Here is a 26,382-nt window from a genome sequence, read left to right as displayed (position 1 = left end):
ATGAGTTGGAACCAATTCAACAACAACGGCTGATAAAAGGGAGTCCTGCTAATACTGTAGGATAAGCACTAGACAGCTAACTAGAAGGCTGGCAGTTCAAACTAGCTCTTTGTGAGAAAGATGAGAGTATCTGTTGCTAAATGATTTACAGCCTCGGAAACCGTACAGGGTCGCTGTGAGTCACAATAGACTCAATGGCACAGGGTCTAGTTTTTTCATGATTAATGAAAGGAACCCTAGTATTGTAGTGGGTTAAGCATTGGACTGGTAACTGCACAGTCGGCAGTTCAAACCCACCAGCCACTCCATGGGACAAAGGTGAGGCTATCTGCTCCCATAAATATTCAGTCTTGAAAACCCTATGGCACAGTTCTTTGTCCTGTTGGGTCTTTGTGAATCAGAATCCATTCAATGACGGTTTGGTTTGGGGATTTTAATGGCTAATGAGGAGTCCTGGTGTGGCACTGTAGATTAATGTGCTGGACTACAAAGTTGGTTTGATCCACAAGGTTGGCGGTTTAAGCTCACCAGCTGCTCCTTGGAAACCCTATGCAGGGCTACTGTGGGTTGGAACCAATTCAATGGCACTTAACAATAACAATCGCTAATAACTATGGCCATCTTTCCATGTGCTTCTTGGCCATTTGTATGTTTTCTTTGCTGAAATGTAAGTTCAAGTCATTTGCCCATTTTTCAAATTGAGTTGTTTATCATTTTATTAAGTTGTAGTTCTTTATATATTCTGGTATGATATATATTATATATCAGACTCTTATTTGATACCTGGTCCCAAAACATGTTCTGCCAGCAAAGTTTCTTAAGGATTGATTGATTGATTTCACATCTTCTTTGAGAATAACCTCTTTTGAGAGTCCAATGAAGATTCTATTACTAGTTGCTGTTGAATCAGTTCCAAGTCATGGCAACCCCATATGTGCACAGCTCATTGGGGTTCTCAAGGCTGTGACCTTTTGGAAACAGATTGCCAGGACTGCCTTCCAAGGCACCTATGTTGTTGTTGTTGTTGTCAAGTCGATTCCGACCCATAGCGACCCTGTAGAGGGTTTCCAAGGAGCAGCTGGTGAGCTTGAGCCGCCGACCTTGCAGTTCAAACGGCTTTGCAGTCTGGCACATTAGCCCACAGCGCCACACCAGGACTCCCTGCATGGGTTTACATCGCCAAGCTTTTGGTTGGTAGTTAGGTTAGTAGTCAAGCACTTAACCATTTACACTTCCCAAAGACTCTATATGAAAGCCCTACTCCATTCAGTAAAGTGAGTCACTTAAAATTAACTCCATGGCATTGCTTTCTTTGGAATATAAAAAAGAATCATCTATTTAAAAGTCTTAACTATTTTACACATCTTTTGCTACACACATACATGTATTTTTGTTATGTATTGTCTTAGTTATTCAGTGCTACTATATCAGAAATATCATCAGAGGACAGCTTTCACAAACAAGTTTATTTTCTCACAGTTATAGAGGCTGTAATTCCAAATAGAGAGTGCCCTCTAGGGGAAGGTTTTATTTGTATGTTGAGGGAAGGTCCTTGTCTCTTTAGCTTCTATTCCTTGACTAACTTGGTGATCATCTTGTGGCATGACATCTGTCTTCCCAATCTTTACTTGTTTACTTTCTTGTTTAATCTGCTATCTTATGTCTTAAAAGAGATTTATTTAAAATACCCCCTACTATTTTCTCATTAACACAACAAAGAAAACCTATTCCCAAATGGGATTATAACAGCAGGTATTATTGTTGTTGCCTTTAGCGTGTTGTTGTTGTTGTCAGGTGCCATCAAGTCGGAACCAACTCATAGCGACCCCATGCACAGCAGAACGAAACAATGTCCGATCTTGGGCCAACCTCACTACTGCTGCCACACTTGAGTCCATCAATGATGCCACCTGGCATCTTTAGAGGTCTTCCTCTTTTTCTCTGACCCTCCACCCTACCCAGCATGACATCCTTCTCCAGCGATTGTTTCCTCCGGACTACATGTCAAAAGTAGGAGAGACGAAGCTTAGCCATCCTGGCCTCCAAGGAGCACTCTGGCTACACTTCTTCCAAAACAGATCTATTGGTTCTTTTGGCAGTCCATGGCACTTTCAGTATTCTCCTCCAACATCACAACTCAAAGGCATCAATTCTTCTACGATCTTCCTTATTCACTGTCCAGCTTTTGCATCTATATGACGCTATTGAAAACACAATGGCCTGAGTCAGGTGTACCTTAGTCCTCAAGCTGACATCTCTGCTCTTCAATACTTTCAAAAGTTCCTGTGCAGCAGATTTGCCCAGTGCAATACGTCGTCTGATCTCTTGACTGCTGCTTCCGCGAGTGTTGATAGTTGATCCAAGAAGAATGAAGTCTTTGACAACTTCAATCTTTTCTCCATTGATAAGAATGTTGTTTATTGGTCCAGTGGTGAGGATTTTTGTTTTCTTGACATTGAAATATAATCCATATCGAAGGCTGTGCTCTTTGATCTTCATAAGTAAATGTTTCAAGTCCTCTTCACTTTCAGCGATCAAGGTTGTATCATCTGCATATCGCAGGTTGTTAATGAGTCTTCCTCCAATCCTGATGCCATGTTTTTCTTCATAGAACCCAGCTTCTGGTATTATTTGCTCAGCATACAGGTTGAATAAGTATGGTGAAAGAATGCAACCCTGTCTCACACCTTTGCCAATGTTAAAATTTTCAGTGTTCCCATGTTCTGTTCTAACAACTGCTTCTTGGTCTAGGTACAGATTTCTTAGAAGTACAATTAAGTGTTCTGGAATACTCATACTTCTCAATGTTGTCCATAGTTTGTCATGATCCACACAATCGAAAGCCTTTGTGTAGTCAATAAAGCACAGGTAAACATCCTTCTGATATTCTCTGCTTTCAGCCAAGATCCATTGGACATCAGCAATGATATCTCTCGTTCCACGGCCTCTTCTGAATCCAGCTTGAACCTCTGGAAGTTCTCTGCCAATGTATGATTGTAGCCGTTTCTGTATTACCTTTAGCAAAACTTTACTCGCTTGAGATATCAAAGAGATTGTCCGATGATTTCCGCATTCTGTTGGGTCACCTCTCTTTGGAACGTAGTGGTTACGAATCGGGCTGCAAACCTTAAGGTCAGCGGTTCGAAACTACCAGCCGCTCCACGGGAGAAAGATCAGGCTTTCTACTCCCATAAAGATTTACACCCTTGGAAACCCTGTAAGGTCGCTATGGGTCAGAACTGACTCGATGACACTTAACAACAGCAACATTATTGTTGTTAATTGCCTTTGAGTCTGTTCTGACTCATAGCAGCCCTGTGTAGGGTTTCTGAGGTTGCATATCTTTGTGGGAGCAGACAGCTTCAGCTTTCTCCTGAGTAGCAACTGATGGGCTTGAACTGCCAACCTGTGTTTCTTCTTTCTTATGTATAGCTGTTGTTGTTGTTATATGCCGTGGAGTCGGTTCCGACTCATAGCAACCCTGTACAGGGTTTCCGAGGCTGTAAATCTTTACGGGAGCAGAATGCCTCATCTTTCTCCCGCGGAACAGCTCGTAGTTTCGAACTGCTGACCCTGAGGTTTGCAGCCCGATGTAGATGGGCTTAAACTGCCGACCTTGTGGTTCTCAGTCTAGTGCTTATTATATGGAGCAATATAGCACATATTTGTAGGGTCATAAAAGGAGCTCTGGTAGCGTAGTGGTTACGAATCGGGCTGCGAACCTTAAGGTCAGCGGTTCGGAACTACCAGCTGCTCCGCGGGAGAAAGATGAGGCTTTCTACTCCTGTAAAGATTTACACCCTCGGAAACCCTGTATAGGGTCGCTATGGGTCGAAACCGACTCGACGGCACTTAACAACAACAACAAAAATTCAATCAATAACATGTATATTTTACAGGAATTTGTGTTCTTTTTCACAGGTGCTATGTATGTCATCTTTAGTAGATATTGCCAATCTGTTTTCTAAAGTAATTATGCCAGTTCATGCTTTTACAGTATTATGTGAGCATTTGAGATGCTCTATAACCTTGTATTTTTTATTTACTTTGTAATTTCCTAATAAGGTTGGGTATCTTTATGAGTATCTTTTCATATATTACTTTGTAAAGTTCCTGTTCAAGTCTACTGTCCAGTTTTCTATTGAGTTGTCTCTTTCTTATTGCTTTGTAGGTTTTTAAAATATAGATATAAGCCATATATTGCTAATATGTTTTACTCAGTGACTTCCTTCCCTTGTTTTACCATTCACATTTAGATGTTCCATAAACGTGGGATTCATTTTGTGACTAGTGTAATGTAAGAGGTCGAGAATTACTTATTCAGGTTCTTATGTTTTCTCAAGTAGTACATTTGTATTCAAGATGAAGTTTTTGGGCAGAGTGTTCTAAAAGACACATTGTAAGAACATGATTATAAAGAAAAAAACGTGGGAGAAAAAAGTTCTCATTATATTCAGGCATGTGATAGATACAAAGCAGTACTACACAAATATGGAAGATAAATTAGAGGTAAATAGCCTGTATATGGGAGTCTTGGTATGGTGCTGTAGGACCAGCACTGGACTACTAACCACAAGGTTGGGAGTTCAGACTCACCAGCTGCTACTTGGAAACCCTATACCGGGTCACTATAAGTCAGAACTGCCTTGACGACGTTTAATAACAATAATAAAGCCAGTGTGTGATAACTACTGATAAACACCCATAGAAATATAAACTGAATAGAGAAGCTTGAAAAAATATACAGACTTAAAATCTTGTTCATGGATTTTTATTTTAGGCAAAATACTAAATTTTTCAAGAGCTGGAGGTGAATTTAATGTTATATAATGGCAACAGGTGACTTAAAAAGAAGCCTACGGAACCTCGAACAAGTACTTCGCTCACTAAATTATCCCAAAGAGGTGGATTGTGTAGGGTAAGCTATAATTTCAAACTTATTGGTTTTCTTTTTGGTAGTGACTTGAGATAATACTAGAAATATCTCCAAAGATACTGATTTATCTGCATGCTATCTAAATTTACCTTGAAATGATGAAAACATTTATTTTGAAAGCAGAAAATTACGGGACGTTGTTTCTAGGTAAGTATAAACTAGTGAAAAACTCTACCCAAGAGATTTAAAACAGTTTTCAGAAATACAGCATATTGGGTATAGTCTTTGTACAACTTTTAAACTCATAGATGTATATTGGATTTCATTAGTTATGCAATGATAATTTTAATTTTTAAATACATTGGTAAGCACCATGTTATTGTTGTTAAGTATCATCGAGACGGTTCCAACTCATAGTGATCCTGTATAAGAGTTCTGAGGAGCAACTGGTGACTTTGAACCACTGACCTTGTGGTTCAAACCGACCTTGTGGTCCAGTTAGACTTCTGAGTTTATTCTTTTTAATGTGGGGAAGGTTTTCCACATATAAGCTATGTTTTACTTTGTATATGGAAGATTATAGTCAAAGGCTTTTTTGTGGCAACCTATACCATAATTGACAATTATAAGTAGCAGTGGCAATAATGATAGCTATCAGAGCTGGAGAAGGGTTGGGTGGAGTGAAACTAATACATCACCTAGTAGACAGGTTTCAGCAGAGCTTCCTGATTAAGAAAGTGTAGGAAGAAGGAGAAGCAAACCACTTACAAGTGGTTAGCCACTGAAAACCTTCTGAATAGCACAGAATATTGTCAGATATAGTACTGGAAGATGAGCCCCTCATATTGGAAGGCAGTCAAAATATGACTGTGGAAGAGCTGCCTCCTGAACATGGAGTTGACTTTTTAATGATACGGATGGGGCAAAGCTTTCAAAACCTTCCTTTGCTGATGGGATATAACTGAGAATGAGAAGAAACAGCTGCATACACCTATTAATAGGTGGAATGAACAAAATATGTATCTAGGAAAATTGGAAGTCGTCAAAAATGAAACACATAAAGATTCAGTTCATGATACCCATGACAAGTATTGGCCATGTTGAACTGGACACTTATATGGTTTACTATGCCAGGAACTACAAATTCCCAGCATGTACCCATCATACCTTACTTCAAAACATAGGAAAACCTCAACTATACTGAATTTGCTGTGCCTTAGGTAGTTTGAATACTCAAGTTTTTTGCTTATCATTTTAAGCTTCAATATTTTTATAAAACACCTTTTATAAAATATAATACTAAATTATACTTCTTTTCTCAAATTTTCTGAGCAGAAAATATGAACATTAAATTTTCTTATTGACCTAAGTGCATCATGAACAATAATTGTTAGATTATTCTATAACATAGTGTTAACTTTAGGGTCTGTTATGATAGGTAAGGCTTCTTTCCTATGAGACTTAGATTGCTGCATATAAATGAAGGGGCTTCAAAAGGTTAGTGGGAAACTTTAATTATCTTTAATTTTTCCGCAAAAATTTTACAACCAAAACCAAAATTTTTTAAAAGCCTCCTCGTACACATACACAAATACAGCATATTTTGATTTCTTATCACATTTTTTCTTGCCTTTTGCTGTCATTATACCATGTTTGTAATACCTGTTTTTTTAGTGTTTCTCATCTGTTAATTCATCAGAAGCCAGATAAGCAAGCCTTTTGAGATTGTTTCATATTGTTGTTTTTGTTGCTGTTAAGTACCATCAAGTAACTTCCAACTGATAGCAACCCTCTATAGGGTATCTAAGGATTGGCTAGTGAGCTTGAACTACACTGACTTTGGGGTTCAAACCTACCTTGCAGTCCATTGCATTTAACCCACAGGCCCACACCAGGACTCCTTGTTTCCACTGTTGTTGTTGTTAAGTGCCATCGAGTCGGTTCTGACCCATAGCGACCCTGTACAGGGTTTCCGAGGGTGTAAATCCTTACGGGAGTAGAAAGCCTCATCTTTCTCCCACAGAGCGGCTGGTAGTTTCGAACCACTGACCTTAAGGTTCACAGCCCGATTCGTAACCACTACGCTATCAGAGCTCCTTGTTTCCACTAAGAGATATTAAATGGTCCAACCACTCTGGAAAGCAATATGGCGCTTCCTCAGAAGGTTGGAAATAGAAATACCTTATGACCCAGTAATTCCTCTACTTGGTATTTACCCACAAGAAATACAAGTCATAACACGAGTAGATATATGCACACCAATGTTCATAGTAGCACTATTTACAATAACAAAAAGATGGAGATAGCTTAAGTGCCCATCAATGGAAGAATGGATAAATAAACTGTGGTACATATACACAATGGAATACTATGCTACCTTGAAGAACAACAAGGAAGCTGCAAGCTACCACATAACTTGGATGAACCTTGAAGACATTATGCTGAGTGAAATTAGTCAGTCACAAAAGGAGAAATACTGTATTAGGACCATTATTGTAAAAGAGTAAGAAAAAGAACCTACACTAAAAAAGGGGAAAAAAATTATATATATTTGTTGATCACCAGGATGTATGGGATGAAAGAAGGGGAGGGAGAGAGGGGAAGATAGAGCACAGGGTAGGTAATAGACACAGGAGAGCTTGGGTGTGGGGAGGGGGCTGGGAGGGGGTAGTACACAAGAAGAGGAAGGGGAATGGAAGAACAAGGCTGATGGGAGAACAGTTAGGCAGGTTCGCATGGGCTAAGTGGGACAGGTAAATGATGATGTATGCACAACCTTGGAACAACAGAGCTCCAGGATACAGGGATTGAGGCACAATTTGAAGGGGTAAAAGGGGAATAGTGTTAAGATGCTTGGCTGTCTTTTGAATCTTGGTTTCCTTTGCCTACAATTGTAAAATAGACACTTGAGGTGGGAGAAAGGAATAGCCAGAATCAAGCCAGAATCATCACTACAGAAAGCTTGTAAGTCCACCTTCAGCCTATAACTGATTGGAATACCTTAAAGGGGTCTAGAAGTTGCCCAGTGAAAGAGACTTCCTGTGGAGCATTTACATTGCACAAGATCATAGGTGGAATCCAGAACCCCATCCAGAACCGACTGAGGTAAGAAATTTCTACTGGAAAGGATAAGTAGACCAGCTTGGAGCAGCTAGAAGAACAGAAGATACTCCGTGAAAGAAAGACCAGCAGGAAAAATCCAAAACAACAGCAGTCTGATTGATTACTACAAGAACAAGTAAGTTGTTCACCGGTGAGCCATCAAGGAAAGTGGCCGGGACCCCTCAGAGCAAACCCCTTTCCAAGACTGAGACTCCAGAGGAATACATGAGCAGGCATGTAGTCTGGCTGGTGACCACATTGATCACTGATAAGGGGAAGAGGGGGAAAACATCAACGAAGTTGTGAAGGAAGCCTGACCACATTCAATAGTCCCCTGTGAACCTGGGTAGAGACCTGGATGGCTAGCAATATGGCAAGACCTGGGGACTTCTGGGCCCAGAGGCAGTCACATGGCCACAGAGGACTAGAGCGGAGAGTGAAGCGTCCAGCTAATATGAAGTGAGGGAAGGATGCACAAGAACACCCATAATTGCAGATAGTACCCACTTGACCTGATTTCAGTGGCTGGGTGATCAGAACTCGACTAGAAAAAAAAAAAAGTAACCTGATACAATTTGATGAACTTTACCTATACTTATGGATGTAGTAGCTCAAAAAAGGGGAACAAATCTGTACAGCAAGGATCACTCCCACCCCCTCGGTACACAGGGCTGACAGGGATGGGTAACTTAAACATTGGCTACCCCAAATGGGGGGCCTATAAACACAATAAGTGACTGGCTTACAAGTTTTCAAGAGGGAGCCTAGTTCCAGACGGGGCGGGGGAAGGTAGAATCACCACTGAATGATTTCTAGTCGGTTGGGACCGGGCTGGCAAAAGAAAATGGGGATAAGACTCTTGTGGTACAATAGTGAATAATTGTCATCAGGACTGACTGTGAGGGTAGGAAATATAGTGGTAGATGTTTTTTGACAAAATGAGAAGAGTGATTGATTTTGCAACCTAGGAGTGAAGGTCCCTGGGACCATCAAGTGAGAAGAACGGAGATCAGGACCCTACCCAGAGAGGCAGTGACGCCAGGGATTGAGACAGAAATGATTACGTGGACAGATGGAGTGGCTGGGGATACTGGACCCAGGGAGAGAGAAAGGCTGTGTGCTGGTGGTTGGGGGCGGGCCTGTGTGGTGTACCCTTTGGGTATTTAATGATGCATGGAGGGCATTGTAATCATTGCAATGAAATGAAATACGATAGGATGAGTGTAAAGCTGATGTTCTCTCATGTAAACCTCACAATAAAAACTTAAAAAAAGAGATATTAAATGTAGGCCTGGCTGTCTTCTATTTCTTATATCCATAAAATGGACTATTTTGTTGATCAAAGACATTTTTCATTTCCTGCTTTTGGCCTGTATTCCAAATAGACTAGTTTTTCTGAGCTGTTTCTTGTGGGTGAAATATTACTGTACCCTTAAGGAAACTTAAAAAAGGGAAACAATTCATATCTGTCCTAAAAATAAAATATAATGTTAATATCAGATAATTATTCTCTGCCTTATCCTAAAAATTGAAGAAGAACAGCCTTGGAAACCCTGTACAGGGTCGCTATGAGTTGAAACTGACTCCATGGCACACCACCACCCCCATCTATGTGTCTTGAATATGTTTTATATAAGTACAGTTATTCCTTCAATTGAATAAATATCTCCTATGTGTTGTGATAGAATCAGTGAGGATGCTCCATATTAAGAAAATAAAAATGAGAAAACAATGCAAGACAGAGAATTAGGTAACAAATCCTGAATTCCCTGGGAGTCTTTCTAGGAAAGATCAGTATGTAGCAGAAGGTTGAGGAAGACTTCATGGGAAGAACAATTTGGCAAGTGATTCATAAAGAATAGCAGAGAAGATTATGGTAATTTTCTAGACTATGGGAATCAACATAAGCATACGCACAGATTTAGAATGAGCCTAATGTAAATTTGTTGTTGTTATGTGCTGTCAAGTCAGTCCCAACCCATAGCGACCCTGAATAGGGTTTCCGAGGCTATAAATCTTTACGGAAGCAGAAAGCCTTATCTTTCTCCTGAGAAGCAGCTGGTAGTTTTGAACTGCTGACCTTGCGGTTCACAGCCCGATTCATAACCACTACAATAGAAGATACTAAACTAGCCAACCTAATCTTGCCTCCCCCCCATCCCCCCACAAAAGCCATTGTTGATGAGTTGATTCTAACTCAACAAGCCTATGTTTTTGTTGTTGTTAAATGCTGTGGAGCCAGTTCCGACTCCCAGGAGCAGCTAGCTGGTGAGCTTGAACTGTAAATCTTGCAGTTCAAACCGATTTTGTAGTTCAGTTCATTAATCCATAGGACAATTAATCTTATAGGACAGCATGAAACTGTCCATAGGATTCCCAAGGATGTAAATCTTTATGGAAACAGACTGCCTCATATTTCTTCCATGGTTCTACTAGTGGGTTCAAATTTCCTGCCAACCTTCTGGTTAGCAGCTAAGCACTTAACTAGTGTGCTACCAGGGCCTCTAGTCTACTCACAGTAGATGCTTTTTCTAGCCATGTTTTTCTCATTTGTAACTTAGAAGTCATGATATTTACCTCTGTAGATTTCTGTGGGAAGCAAATGAGGTAATATAATAAGTGTAACCATAAAGTGTAGTTAACCACTGTGATATCCATTTGTTTTAGTCATAGAAAATGGACTAGATTAAGTGAGTCTGAGCTTTAGAAAATCATTAAATACTACTGAGGTACTTTTTTGTTTTCTTACTGACTTTTTAATATTTTGCATGGTATTTGTCCATTTAAAAAATTTGTAATTAGTTGATTTTTTATTCTTAATACTCACTTTACAACTACTTTTATACTAATCATTTTGTTCTTTTCATTTTCTTAATTTTTTATTGTGAGAACATCAGTTTTATATCAACAAATCAGATAGTTAGTTTCATCTATATGACTGCAGTTCCCTCAATGTAACATCAGTTATCCTACTACCTCTCTGTGTTTCTTGTTTCTGCTCCTCCTTCTTTCTCAACCCTTCTGAGTTTTGTCCTTGGGTAAATGCTGCCCTTTTGACCTTGAATGATTAACCATTTTATGGTATGTGTACCTCACTGGAGTCCTGGTGTGGCACTGTATGTTAAGCACTGGACTACAAAGTCAATTTGAACCACCAGGTTGGCACTTCAAACCCACCAGCTTCTCAGAAACCCTATACAGGGTACTATGAATCAGAACCAACTCTTCAGCATTTAACAACAACCACAACTACAATTTCATTGGTGTTTTTGCCCCCCTATATACCTGAGTCCTAGTGTGATGCTATAGGATAAATACTGGACTGCTAACCACAGAGTCAGCAGTGCAAACCCTCCAGTCGCTCCTTCAAAGCCTTATACAAGTTCACTATGAGTTGGAACCAACTTGATGGCACATAAAACAGTCACATTAATATACCTAACTATTGCTTGGCTGAAACTCGAATTAGAGGGGTGAGTTCAGTTCCAGACCTGAAGAGTAATCAAAGGCCATAGTCTCGTTGTTCAACCAGTGTTATTATCTGACCAGTAAGCTTGGACTTCTTCATGGTATTGAGTTTTAGTCTACATTTTCAACGACTCTATCCAAAAATTTGTAATGTGATCTCTTTCAGAGCAGTTGGTAGTGGTAACCAGGTACCATTAGTTCTGGCCTCAAGGTGCCCAAGACTGATGATCATGTGTTTATTGGACTAATTGTTTCCAAGTGTCTTCAATTTTCATCATTCTTATCTCCAGACAGGGAGAAATCAATATTTGCACCTTAGATGGTCACTCATGAACTGGTAAGATCCCAGTCACTACTTACCAAAGTAGGAGTTGAACATTGTCTTTATGGACTTTTAGGCCGGTGTAAACATGTCCACTCAGACTAAGTTATGAGCCCCTAGACCAAGGGACTTATGCCCTCAAGGTATTTGGTAATGTCTAAGAAGTTTTCACAATTTTGTACCCTGTGTGTTCTATTTTTATTTTCGAATAACATTGTGTTGTGTTTTTGGTAAACATTCACCACAAAATTAGATTCCCATTTGACAATATGGAAATTTGACAATTTCCATATAGATTGTTGTATATGATATACTGCATTAGGCAAATCTGCTGCACAAGGCCTCTTTAAAGTGTTCTAGAGCAAAAGTATCCATTTGAGGATATAAAAATATGTTTGACACATGGCTCGGTATTTTCAGTAGCCTCATATGCATGTGAAAGTTGGATAGTAAATAAGAAGACCATAGAATAATTGAAACATTTAAGTCATGGTGTTGGAAAGAATATTGAAAGTACCATGGCTGCCAGAAAAAAATAAAAATAAATCTATGTTGGAAGACGTATAGGCAGACTGCTCCTTAGAGGCCAGGATAGTGACACTTTGTCTTTCATACTTTGGACATGTTATCAGAAGGAATAAGCTGCTAAGGAAGGACATCATGCTTGGTAAAATTGAGTGTCAGTGAAAAAGAGGAAGACCCTCAATGAGATGGCAGCAGTAATGGGCTCCAACTTAACAATTGTGAGGATAGCGCAGGACTGAGCAGTGGGTTTTTTTGTTGTTGTTGTTGTTGTTGTTGTTGGGCATAGTGTAGTTATGAGTTGGAGCCAACTAGATGGCACCTAACAACAACAACAACAACAATACAAGTTGTTCAGTGACATTAGTTATTAGGGTAGATTAGGGTAAATTGTTGAGCTTAGGAAAAATTATATTTTATAATTAATTATAGACTAGAATAGGAGATGGAATCTAGACAATCTTATAGATCACCTAATAATTATGGCTAAGGAGCTCTGGTAGTGTAGTGGTTACGAGTCGGGCTGCCAACCTCAAGTTCAGCAGTTCGAAACTACCAGTGGTTCCACAGGAGAAAGATGAGGCATTCTGCTCCCGTAAAGATTTACAGCCTCGGAAACCCTGTACAGGGTCACTCTGAGTCGGAACATACTCCACGGTACTTAACAACAACAACAGCAATAATTATGGCTATTGTTCTAAATTATTGATAACATTTCTCATATTGACGTGATTGTGCAACTTTGTGGATTTATGCTCATTAAACACCCTTTACTTTTTTCCCCTAACAGGTTGATAAAGGGAGACACAGCAGCATCTTTGCCAATCATCAGCTATTCTCTTACTTCATATTCACCTTATGTAGCAGAACTTCTGATGGAATCCAATGTAGAGCTCATAGCAAAGAATGACTTGCGCTTTATAGATGCCATCTATAAGGTATTTTGAGTTTATTTTAGAAGTTAATTTGTTGATTTGTAAAAATTAAGTGTATGCAACACACACAGTTGACAGTATTTTCATATATATGAGAAGACTTCAAAAAGGTCGTGGAAGAATTCCAGTATTTTTTAATTCCATTTTTCCATGAGTTTGTAAAATCAAGATGTAGTTCACATTTCTTTTGTAAATACTTTACAATCTGTTAAACGTGACAATTGATAAACGTTTGTTAGTGACTATCATTTGCTTTGTTATGTAAAATTTTAGTAAATTATCAACATTTGATACACCAGCAGAAATTAGAAATGTAATTTTATTTATTAAAATTTGTAGTTCATAGATTTCAACTTAATTATGAATTACTTTAATTTTTTATAAAAAGTAACTGAAACTTTCACTGAGTTCTGAGACCATGTCTTATATGCATCTTATCTAGTACCCATACTTGTCTATACATCAGTGAATGTATAGTCTAGTCTTTTTTTATTGTTAATTTTTGCTCAAGTACTAAGCTTTGTTGAACTTTTTTTAATGATAAAGCCCATTTATCAAATCAAATCTTACAAAAAAGTGGCATTACATTGGATGAAATGGGAACTTTTATATGTAGACTTTCTGTTTCATCTTCCCTTCTTTAACTCTAATCTCCAGAAGCCTTTAATTGATGACTAAAAGGCACTTCTGAGAAATGTCATGGTTCCACAGAGTGTGTTTTGAAAATTATAGGTCTAATCTTGTTTGCTTGAGTCTCAGAGACCAACTGACTTTTCTAAAAAAAACCACACAGTGAATGAATTATAAGCAAATAGTTTTATAGTTTTCTGATATATTTGGTATAGTATTCTTTCTTCTCTAGTGATTTAAAGAGTTTTTCTAGTACCTATGAGGATATTTGAACTTTTTGTTGGTGAACTACCGTGAAACCTGTGCGTACTAGAATTTGACGGAACTGCCTTGCTTTTCTGGGTCTGGAAAGTTCTCAGCCTTCGATAAAGTGCAGTCTTACCACTTTTCTATCACTATTTTAATTGAGTATATAACTATCTATTCTCCAGTAGACCCCTACTGAAAAACAAAACAAGAAACCAAATTCAGTGCCATCAAATTGACTCCAACTCATAGCCACCTTTTAAGACAGAGCAAAACTTCCCCCATCAGGTTTCCAAGGTTGTCTTTATAGAATAAGACTGCCACATCTTTCTTTTGTGGAGCACCTGGTGGGGTTGAACCACTGACCTTTCAATTAGCAGCTGAGCACTTTAACCACTGAGTTACCAGGGATCTGGCAGATCCCTATTTACCTGTTTTCTTTCTGAATATCTCTTCTTCCTAGTCATGACTCATACTGTTCCTATGATTTCTCTTTAGTAGCTTTTAGTTAATAGCGTGTTCCTCTTTTTCCTCTGAAAAGGTGGCTGTTTATCATTTAAGATTTTAGAAAGAAATTGAACCTAATCATTACATGAATCTGTTCCCTTTTTTACAGCTTCTCCGTGATCAATTTAATTACAAGCCAGTTTTGACTAAAAAACAGTTTCTCCAATGTGGGTTTGCAGAATGGAAAATACAAATTATTTGTGATATTTTGAATTGTGTGATGAAAAAGCACAAGGAGTTGAGTAGTCTTGACAAGGTAATTCTATGGATAGATTAATACCAACTCACACTAAGTGACCTACAATTTTAATGTACAAAATCAATACCCTACACAGGAAATGAATGCATAGCATTATTCACAGATTTGGGTAACCTTGCAATGCTTGATGTTTGCATTTAACACTAGTGACTTGTTACGTGTCTATGACTTGGAGCTGCTAGTCCTGAGCTACCAGTTCAAACATAATACATTTTCATCACTTATAAATATAGAAAAGCATACAGTCTCATTATTGTTTTATTTGGTAGTCATATTTCATATATGAACACCCAAGCTGTAGTTGAATTTAATGTACATCATATTTTCATACAGGATATGTTATTCTAATACTTTATCTTTTTTTCTTTTTTTAAAAGACTTCATTGCAACAAAGAAAGAAAATCAGTTTTGGTAAGTCAGAGCCTTCAGGTAATGAGAAAACATGTACAGAACCTGTTGGCGTTGACATCACTGGGAGGTTTATGACTTCAGGAAAGGTATGGGAAAGAGGAAATGTGTCATATAATTTGAGTAAATTATCTTTCTAATTAATCCATGATATGAAGTTCACTTTTCTGACTTGCACCTGGTAAAATATATGAGTCAGATACTAGCATGTAGAGACTTTCTAAAAATGTGGATCGTATATTTTTCTGGAGAACATTCCTAAAGTTATAAGAAAAGGATAGAAATGTAAAATTGAACTGACTTTTGTGTTTCTAATTCTTAATTCTGCTTTATTTATCTGACAGAACAGTAATGACTTAAGAAAGCTACATAGTCATATACTGACTATATGTTTTTACTGACAAATCTGGTCTTCATAATAGATGGGAAAATATGAAGAATCTACCATTAATAATGGTATTTAAAAAAATAATGTCAGCTTGAGGACTATAAGGTGCACCTGACCGAAGCCATGGTATTTTCAATAACCTTATGTGCATGTGAAAGCTGGACAGTGAATAAGGCAGACCATAGAAGAATTGATGCTTTTGAGTTATGGTGTTGGAGGAGAATATTGAAAGTGCCATGGGCTGCCAAAAGAACCAATAGATCCATTTTGGAGGAAGTGCAGCCAGAGTGCTCCATGGAGGCCAAAATGGCCAAACTTCATCTCTCATACTTCGGACATATTGTCAGGAGGGACCAGTTGCTGGAGAAGGATATCATGTTTGGTAAGGTGGAGGGTCAGAGAAAAAGAGGAAGATCCCCAATGAGATGGATTGGCCAAGTGGAAGCATCAGTGGACTCAAGTGTGGCAACAGTAGTGAGGTTGGCCCAGGATAGGGCAATGTTTTGTTCTGCTGTGCATGGGGTCGCTATGAGTCAGTACCAACTTGATGGCACCTAACAACAACAACAACCATTAATAATGATAATAGCTTCTATGATTCATTTATGTACATTCATATTTCTTTATCCAGTAGTATGAATTATGTGGTGATAGTACCTAAACTGGCAATCTGGTTTCTGATTATTGTTTAGGATATTTCTCTTATGCTAATGGATAGATAGTGCTTTGATCATCAGCAACTGAATTAATCCAATGAGTTTGTTGTTGTTGTTGTTAGGTTCCATCAAGTTGCTTCCAACTCATAGCAACCTTATGCACAACTGAATGAAACACTGCCCAGTCCTGTGCCATCCTCACAATTGTTGCTAAGCTTGAGCCCATTGCTGCTGCCATTGTGTCACTCCATCTCACTGGGACCTTCCTCTTTTTCAATGACTCTCCAACTCCTAGTGTGGCTCTGTAGGATTAGCACTGGACTGTGAATCACAAGGTCAACAGTTCAAACCCACCAGCTGCTCCTTGGAAACCTTACACAGAGTCACTATGAGTCAGAACCAACTCAATGGCACTTAATAACCATAACAACAACCACTTTACCAACCATGATGTTCTTCTCCATGGACTGATCCCTCCTGATAATATGTCTGAAGTATGAGAGATGAAGTATTTCCATCCTAACTTCTAATGAGCGTTCTGGCTGTACTTCTTCCAACAAAGATTGGTTTGTTCTTTTAGAAATCCATTGCATTTTTAATATTTTTCTCCAACACCATACAGAACTCAAATGCATCAATTCTTCTATGGTCTTCCTTATTTACTGTCCATCTTTCACATGCATATGAAACTATTAAAAACACCATAGCTTGGGGTCAGGCACACCTTACAGATATAATTTTCCTGTCTCCAAAGGACATTGAAGCCAAAATATTATTTTATAATCATAAATGAACTTTCTGCTGTCTTCTTTTTGGAATAAACTCTGTCTGGAACTGAAAGATGAGACCATATGAATAATCAGTGAGGCCAAGATGGCTAAATTTTGTCTCTCATACTTTGGGCATATTGTTAGGAGGGAACAGTCGCTAGAGAACGATATCATGCTTGGTAAGATGGAGGGTCAGAGAAAAAGAGGAAGACCCCCAAAAAGATGGATCAGCCAGGTGGCATCATTGATGGAATCAATTGTGGCAGCGGTAGTGAGGTTGGCCCAGGATTCGGTTTCATTCTTCTGTGCATGGGGTCACTATGAGTCGGTTCCGACTTGATGGCACCTGACAACAACAACAATAAGAGAAATGATAACCCATGTGAGTAAAGTTTTACTAAATGTAATACAGAAATGGTTGCAACTGAACATTGACAGAGAACTTCCAGAGGTTCAAGTTGGATTCAGAGGAGGACGTAGAACGAAGAATATTATTGCTGATATCAGATGGATCTTGACTGAAAGCAGAGAATACCAGAAAGATGTTTACCTATGCTTTATTGGCTACACAAAGGCCTTCAATTGTGTGGGTCATAACAAGCTATGGACACATTGCTAAGTATGAGTATTCCAGAACACTTAAGTGTGCTCATGAGGGACCTGTAAATAGACCAAGAGGCAGTTGTTCGAACAGAACGTGGGAACACTGAATGGTATAAAATTAGGAAAAATGTGCAACAGGGTTGTATTCTTTCACCATACTTATTCAACCTGTATGCTGAGCAAATATGCCGAGAAGCTGAGTTATATGAAGAAAAACCTGGCATCAGGATTGAAGGAATACTCATCAACAACCTGTGATATGCAGATGATACAACCTTGCTTGCCGAAAGTGAAGTGGACTTAAAATACTTACTGATGAAGATCAAAGAGCATAGCCTTTGGTATGGATGGCATCTCAATGTAAAGAAAACAAAAATCCTCACCACTGGACCAATAAACAACATTCTTATCAATGGAGAAAATACTGAAGTTGTCAAGGACCTCATTTTTCTTGGATCAATCATCAGCACTCATGGAAACAGCAGTCAAGATATCAAATGACGTATTATTGCATTTGGCAAATCTGCTGAACAAGACGTTTTTCAAGTGTTGAAGAGCAAAGATGTCAGCTTGAGGACTAAGGTATACCTGAACCAAGCCCTGGTATTTTCAATAACCTCATATGCATGTGAAAGTTGAATAGTGAATAAGGAAGATGGTAGAAGAATTGATGCATTTGAGTTATGGTGTTGGAGAATATTCAAAGTACCATGTGCTGCCAAAAGAACAAACAGATCTGTGTTGGAAGAAGTGTAGCCAGAGTGCTTCTTGGAGTCCAGAATGGCCAGATTTCATCTCTCATACTTCGACAGACTGTCAGGAGGGACCAGTCACTGGAGAGGGATATCACGTTTGGTAAGGTAGAAAGTCAGAGAAAAAGAGGAAGACTTCCAGCGAGATGGATTGGCAAAGTGGCAGCATCAATGTTGTGTGACAGCAATTGTAAGGTTAGCCCAGGACCGGGCAGTGTTTTGTTCTGTTGTGTATAAGGTTGTTATGAGTCGGTACCAACTCAATGGTACCTAACAACAACGACAATAAGAGAACAGATATGAATAGTTTCTGATTGAAATAAAATATGGAGAATTATTTCAGCTTTAATTTGAAATACATGAGTTGCAGATTTCTAAATATGAGTTGATATAGTTAAATATACTTTTCAATCTTGATTTCAGTATTGGGGTATTGTTGTGGTCTAACAAATGGAGATTCTAATTACCATGACATTAAACTTGTTTTATTATTTTAAAATAAAGAATGTTTTGTTATCCATTAAAAGTTAATCAATTGCATATCTTTAGTTACTGAAATTTGAAAACCTATTAAAAGTTCTCAAATTTTGGAAAATATGAGGTAATAAATATAATTTTTGGTTTATAGACAAAGTTGAAATAGTATTAAAGCAAATTGTCTTCCTTTCCAGTATCTTCTGTAAAATACTTTCTATGACTTCTGTATCACATATGTTATGTTTTTATAGTACATATGTGGAATATTTGAAAAAGGAAGTTAGCCATAGAATCCTGTATATAGTTTGACCCTAATGCCTTATTGTCATGTCTTTTCTTTTGTCATTGTTAAGCTTGAGTTGTTAGTTGAAGATCTAATATTTTGCTTAAGTAGAAAAATAATTGAGTCTTACAAAGATAGTTCTGGCTTAATTCAATTTAGGTTATTTCAGAAGCTTTTTTCCTAACTTATTGATTATGGAAATGTTAAAACATTGTAAAACTAACCATCTACCAGTTTTAACAATTTATGAAATTGTTGCTAATCCTGTTTTTCATTATTCTTCCCACTTTCATCAATGCTGCTCTCCTGTGCATTGCTGGAACATTTTAAAACAGATCCCACTCATCATTTTATATCATTTTTTCTAAACTCTAAGATTGCTTTTAAAAAATTATATCATTATATGCAAAACATAAATATTAATAACTTATCCTTTGACATATATGTTATACATGATCATGCAAACCTTTGCAAATCATAAAATGAAGATCATATTTTTCATTTTGAAATTACCATGTGCTGGTTTAAAATAATAGTTTGAGAAAAACATACTAGCAGCTCTTAACGTATTTTTCTCTATCCAGAAAAAAGCTGTGGTGATTCGTCACTTGTATAATGAAAATAGTGCTGACATGCCTGAAGATACATTAAGTACAGTAACAGATGTTAATGAAGAATTTGATGTGTCTGACATAAAGTCTACTGAAATAAATATACCTGAAATAAAGGTCCCTGAAATCAAGTCTGAGCAGCCTGTAAGCTTTTTGGACTTTTTATACAGATAACAGTATTTCTTACTTTAATGTAATTATTTTCATCCTAAACTTTGAAATGTTTCACTTCTCTGAATTACTTATTGTGACATATTACCTATTTTTCTGTTACTTAAGAATCAGTAAATCTTACTGAAAATAATTCAGAAGAGTTTCTTTGCCATTTAGGATGAGTACTAAGCTAGATGTTTTGGGTAATGCAAAGATGAATAAGACATGATGCTTGCCCTCAAGGGGTTTAAGTCTTGTGGGAAATAGTTTATCTGTACTACTTTATACAATCAAGGTTCTCTACTATATGTTCCCTATATTAATGAATGAAAAAGTTTGGCACATCACTACATCTCTCCCCGTTTTTTGGTCCTTGCTGTCCTTTTCTGTCATAATTTAGGATAAGCACTGGACTGCTAATCACAAGGTTGGCAATTCAAACCCACCAGCTGTTCCTGAGAAACCTTACACAGGGTCACTAAGTGTCAGTACCAACTTCATGGTACTTGTTGTTGTTGTTGTTGTTGTTAAGTGCCGTCGAGTCGGTTTCGACCCATAGCGACCCTGTACAGGGTTTCCGAGGGTGTAAATCTTTACGGGAGTAGAAAGCCTGATCTTTCTCCCGCGGAGCAGCTGGTAGTTTCGAACCGCTGACCTTAAGGTTCGCAGCCCGATTCGTAACCACTACACTACCAGAGCTCTTAGCCACACAAAAAAAGTTATCTCTTTCATCAGAGACCCCATTATAATGCTTACTGTCAATTGCTTCTGTTAAACCTTTTCTGTTTTTCTACCATCTGTGACATCTACATAGTTCTTTTTACAATGGGCAAAATCTACTAAGAGACCTCTGGGCTTATTTCCTGATAGAGGGCAAACTGAGAAATCTCAGTGCATTAGATGTGTTTTGTTATTGTTTGTTTGTTAATTTTTCTTAGTTTTGCACTAGGTATCATTACAAGAAGCTAGCTCATACCATGTCTATTGTGGTAGTGGTGTGCCGTGAAGTCGGTTCCAACTCATAGCGACCCTGCAAAGGGTTTCTGAGTCTGTAAATCTTTACAGGAGCAGAAAACCTCATCTTTTGTCCACGGAACAGCTGGTAGTTTCAAACTGCTGACCTTAAGGTTAGCAGCCCAACTTGTAACAAGTACACTACCAGAGCCCCTGGTGTCACGCAATATTGTTCCCAAAGCTTTTACAAATTGAATTCATTTAATCCTCACAAGAACCATATATAATAGGTATAATTGTCAAAATCATACAACTAAGATGGCTTGTTTTAGCATCCAAGTAGTCTGCTTCCAGAGGTAGTGTTCTTAACTGTCCTGCTGTGGTGTATCTCTTAGCTATTGAAATGACATAATGGAAATGGGAATGCACTAGTTTTCAAAGGATTTCAGTTTCTGTAACATTATTATTAATCTGTCTAATCATTATAGGAGATGAAATTGAATCCTGAGATCACTGCACTACAGACTGTGCTTGCTGAATGTCAAGAGAAACTTAAGAAGCTTAGTTTGCTAGAGAGTAGGATAGAATGTTTAGAAGAAAAAATGAAAGGAAAAGTGATGGTAAATGAAAAGACCTGGACTAATCTTCTAAGCCGTGTCACTCTTCTTGAAACAGAAATGCTTTTGTCTAAACAGGTATTTTTTCAATCTTAACAAAATATCTTAGATACAATAAAGTGTTTTCTTAATTCATATGTGTTTTTCCTTTGGAAGTACTTAATAGAAGAACATTTAGCAGTAAGGGAGTATTTAGTTAAAATAAAGTCCTAATTATACACCATCTGTTTTGTGGCTAGTGTTTTTAATGTATAAAATAAAACAATCTGACAAATCTGTAAATTGAGTACTTAAAGCTAGTAATACTACTTAAAGGATTGTAAAATTATGTAAGACAACATTGATTTTGTTTATGAAATGCATAAAATTGTTATTTTATGTATTTTTTTTTTAGCACAAATGATGTATTTTCATAGGGTAAGGAAAAGAAATACTGGTAGGAAAGGAAAACTTTAAAGTGTAACTTTTACTTCCTTTTCTCATTTGCCTCAGTCATATTGTGACTTATATAGACATAGTTACTGGATTTACGATTGTTATCAAATTTGTTTGTTAATTTACTCAGGAATTCCAATATCTGGTCTATTTTTCCTTCCAAGAAAGCAACATTATCTGATTGCCCATTTAAAAGATCATTTTCTATACACAGAAATATTTATGTATTGCTTTATAAATAATTAAAAGTAATTAAAGATATTTTATGCCATTTTATGCTTGACAATAAGAATATTAAGTTATATTTTTCTTATTCTAAATGCTAAATAATATTGTTTCAGAATGATGACTATATAGAGTTTAATGAAATGAATGAAGGCTCTGTTACTAGTAGGCACATGGATTATCTAAATTCTGGTAAGTTCTTGTAATACTGGTATTGGCAGTATAATAAAGAGTTTGGTTATTTTACTATTCTTAAGCTTGAGTTTTTGCAGAAATTCCAAAACTCCTAGAAGCCAAGAAAATATGAACCTACAGACTACTGAAGCCAATGAGAATTTAAGAAACCAGCTTTCATAGAGTAGCTGAATAAATTCCACAAAGTTAGGGACTTTCAAATGTTCTACTCATTTAATTGCTCAGTGCTCTAGTGATGGTGTGGGCATGTGCTGTCGAGTAGATTTGACTCATAGCTACCTTGTGTAGGGTTTCTGAGGAGCAGCTGGTTGGCTTGAACTGCCAACCTTGTGGTTCACACCATCCTTGTGGTCCTGTATTTATCCTACAACACCACACCAGGACTCTAGTATAATAAAAATAAACCTCCAAAGTTTCTGATTTAATTTAAGTAGTAACTTTCCCATGTATATACAAATATTCGAAATAAGTCTCAAACGTGAAGTGCTATAAGCCTCTTACATATATGAAGTGACTTGTATGAATTAACTTTTACATTTATGTAATAACTTTCCTATGCATAAATATTAGAAGTAAGTCTCAAACTTGTAAGAGGTTTATAATATTTCACATGTTTAAGACTTACTTTCAATATTTATGTATAGGAAAGTTACTACATAAATCTCATTAATGATTATAAAACGGTTTGATTTTATATATATATATTATTATAGGACATACTTTTGACCCATTTATGTAAACATAAAATTTAAACCACTGTGCTAGGATTTAGAGCAATAAACCAGATAGGCCTTAATCTGAAATGAAGTATAGATTATGAATAAGGTAAATACCTAGTGTCTTAGTTATCTACTACTGCTGTACCAGAAATACCATGAGTGGGTGGCTATAGCAAGTTCATTTTTTCACAATTTAGGAAGATAGAAGTTTGAATTCAAGTCCAGCTCTGTTGGCTCAGGGAGAAGGTCTTTGCCTCTTCATCTTGTTTCCTGATTCCTTGGAGATCTCCATGTGACTTGGCATCAGTCTTCCTCCATCTCTGCTTTTTTTGCTTGCATGTTTAGTCTCTTATAGCCTCCAAAATACAAGATTTAAGACACACCCCACACTAATCTTGTCTCATCAACATAACAAAGACAACCCATTCACAAATGGGATTATAACAACAGGCTTAGAGGGTAGGATTTACGACATATAACTTTTGGGAACAACATTCATTTCATAATACCTATTCACCAAAGGAGCTCTGGTAGCATAGTGGTTATGAATTGGGCTGCGAACCTCATGGTCAATGGTTCGAAACTACCAGCTGTTCTGTGGAAGACAGATGAGGCTTTCTGTTCCCATAAAGATTTACAGCCTCGGAAACCCTGTGCAGGGTTGCTATGAGTCGGAACCAACTCCACGGTATATAACCACCACCACCATTCACCAAGACTTCATAATCTGGTCTGTATAAATTAAGAGTCAAATTTATAAAACTTAACACATTCTGCCATGCTACTTGGAGCCAGGGGTTTGAGTTCATTTGGATTCAGAGAGCATTAATTCACCACTTTAATCGTGGCATAATGGTTAAAACTACTAACTGAAAGGTTGGCATGGCTAAGCACACCCAGTGGTTTATGGGAAGAAAACTTGGCAGTCTATTTCGGTAAAGATTCCAACCGAGAAAAGTCTGTTGGGCAATTCCACTATGTAACATGGAGTCAGTATGAGTCGAAATTTACTCAACAGCACCTAACAACAACAATAAAACCCTAATTTAACAGATGTGACTGCTGAGTTTATTTTCTCATCACACAGCTAGTACTATGACTCCAAAATATATGTTTTTGTTCTGAAACAATGTAAAATCCAATACAGGCAATCCCCATGTTATGAATGACTTACAGACAACTGATTGTCCTTTATGCATGGCTTTGGACGTGGTCCATCTTGCTCATCTTCACAATCGCCTTCGCTTAACATTTGAATCAATGCTCTAAACGAAACCAAAAGACCCTGCTGCCATCAAGTCAATTCCAACACATAGTTACCCTATGTACCTATTCCAACAGATATACAGAGACAGATCTCCTTTGTAACCCAACGGTTGCCTCTAGTTTATAAAATGTGGGAACGAAAGTCTTTAACAGTCTTGAACATCTTCAAAAGAGTCCCTTTCAGTGATAATTATTTTTAGTCACGTGTTATCAGTTTTTAAAAGCAATGTTTTAGCATTAACAAGTGTTGCTTTATATATTTTGTTTTTAAAAAGCATAATTAATTAGCTACTTTATGTATTTTTTGTAAGAATTGTAATTACATCATAATATAGTAGCATTCTCAGATGGTGAGTTTGATATTTATAGAATTTGATGCCTTGGAATTTTTATGGAATATATGATATTACTAACCCTTGAAATCAAACATATTGTTTTAATAATTATTAAGTGCTGTTGAGTTAGTTCTGGTTTTCTAATTTCATTGTAGGGAAGCTTTGCCTTCATTTTGCTGAATATACATATAAATATAGAAATGGAAAGTTATAGTTAGAAGATTGAATTCCAAATTCTCGGCACATTTTTTACATATGCATTAACTCAAAATGTTTCTTGATTGGTAAAAAGTATATATAGTCAGTTTTAGGAATAGTTGTCACCTGCCAAAATCAATAGTGAAAAAAAACTGTGAAATGCTTAGATATTGCTGTATTAAAGTGTCATGACAGATTTTGTTGATAGTCACTATTTAATATTACTGCTGCCATTTTAAGAAAATGTAGAAGTGCTGGTTATGTGCCATGGAGTTGGTTCCGACTCATAGCAACCCTGTTTAGGGTTTCCGAGGTTGTAAATCTTGATGGGAGCAGAAAGCCTCATCTTTCTCCCGTGGAGCGGCTGGTAGTTTTCGAACTGCTAACCTTAAGGTTTGCAGCCTGATTCATAAATATACAAATTATTATTAACTTATCTCCTTATTCATATTGATAGTTAATATATTTTCTGTACTTTTCACTGGTCAGTTTTTGGCATCTAGACCATTATCCTAAAAGATTATTAAAAGTTTATTCTGGATCTATACTAGTAACCATTTTGTATTAAAATAATAAGTTTGTTTTTCTTATATATATAAATAACAATTTTAAATACTTGACTGCATAGTAAGAAGAAGTTAACTAAAAGTGAATTTCTCTACAGATATCACAAGCAAAGAAGAAAGACCAACAAGTCTTCCTCTATCCTCTGGGTACAGTACATCATCATCAGATTCAACTTCTAGAAACTTGACTATTAATTACTGTGGTTTGAAAGATAATTCAGAGGTAAGGAAAACTGGCAAATGCTTAGATGATTTCCTTTCTTAGGTCAGGAGAGCAAGCAAGTATTAATTTTAGTTGTATTATACTGCTGGCAAGAAAAATAGTGAAAGTATATAAATCTTAATCTCTCATAAAAATTCTTTCTGATAAGTTAATAGTACTTGCCATAATGTTTTAGACTGTGTTTTATATGTTCAGGGTCCATCTTTGATCATGGTTGACTTTGAGAAATCACCTAAATATGTTGCTTTTTAAATTAAAGGAAACAACAATCCAGAAAATGGAAAGGATGAAAAAAATGTAAGTAACAGAAAGAGGCAATAGAAATTTATTTCTCTATAGGGAATTGTATTGGATTACAGTAAATATAGAATGTGCATATGTGTTTCAAACCTTAAAGGTCTCTCAATCAGGTGTGGAATTTTCTTCATGACTCCAGTGAATAATAAATCTACCTACAGTTATGTTTGTGATATGAATCACTGTTTTGGTTCCTAACTAGTGATATAAAACATTGTTAATAGAATTAACTGAAGATTAAAGAGGGCAGAGGGTTTTTTTGTTTTTTGTTTTTTTGGTATTAATATTTTTATGACTTATTTATAAGAACGGTAAGTAATATATTTAGAAACTTTAAATATTGTTAAATTTGCTTTCAGTATGTTATTAGTAAGGTATTATTTA

General features: G+C 37.0%; 1 protein-coding gene across 1 annotated transcript in view; it reads left to right on the top strand.

Moving 5' to 3' along the window:
• Positions 1-4,829: 4,829 nt before the first annotated feature.
• CEP44 (centrosomal protein 44kDa) overlaps positions 4,830-26,382 on the top strand; it is a 22,080-nt gene continuing 527 nt past the window's right edge. The window contains exons 1-9 of the mRNA XM_006864545.1: positions 4,830-4,918; positions 13,081-13,228; positions 14,718-14,864; positions 15,245-15,364; positions 19,789-19,959; positions 21,411-21,617; positions 22,316-22,391; positions 25,577-25,701; positions 25,961-25,998. Coding sequence (XP_006864607.1) covers positions 4,830-4,918; positions 13,081-13,228; positions 14,718-14,864; positions 15,245-15,364; positions 19,789-19,959; positions 21,411-21,617; positions 22,316-22,391; positions 25,577-25,701; positions 25,961-25,998 — 1,121 coding nt within the window. The remainder of the gene's footprint in view (positions 4,919-13,080; positions 13,229-14,717; positions 14,865-15,244; positions 15,365-19,788; positions 19,960-21,410; positions 21,618-22,315; positions 22,392-25,576; positions 25,702-25,960; positions 25,999-26,382) is intronic.

Source organism: Chrysochloris asiatica, unplaced genomic scaffold (genome assembly GCF_000296735.1).
Source record: "Chrysochloris asiatica unplaced genomic scaffold, ChrAsi1.0 scaffold00066, whole genome shotgun sequence".
Classification (NCBI taxonomy): domain Eukaryota; kingdom Metazoa; phylum Chordata; class Mammalia; order Afrosoricida; family Chrysochloridae; genus Chrysochloris; species Chrysochloris asiatica.
The sequence above is the reverse complement of the archived record's forward strand: the minus strand, read 5'-3'. Positions and strand labels throughout refer to the sequence as shown.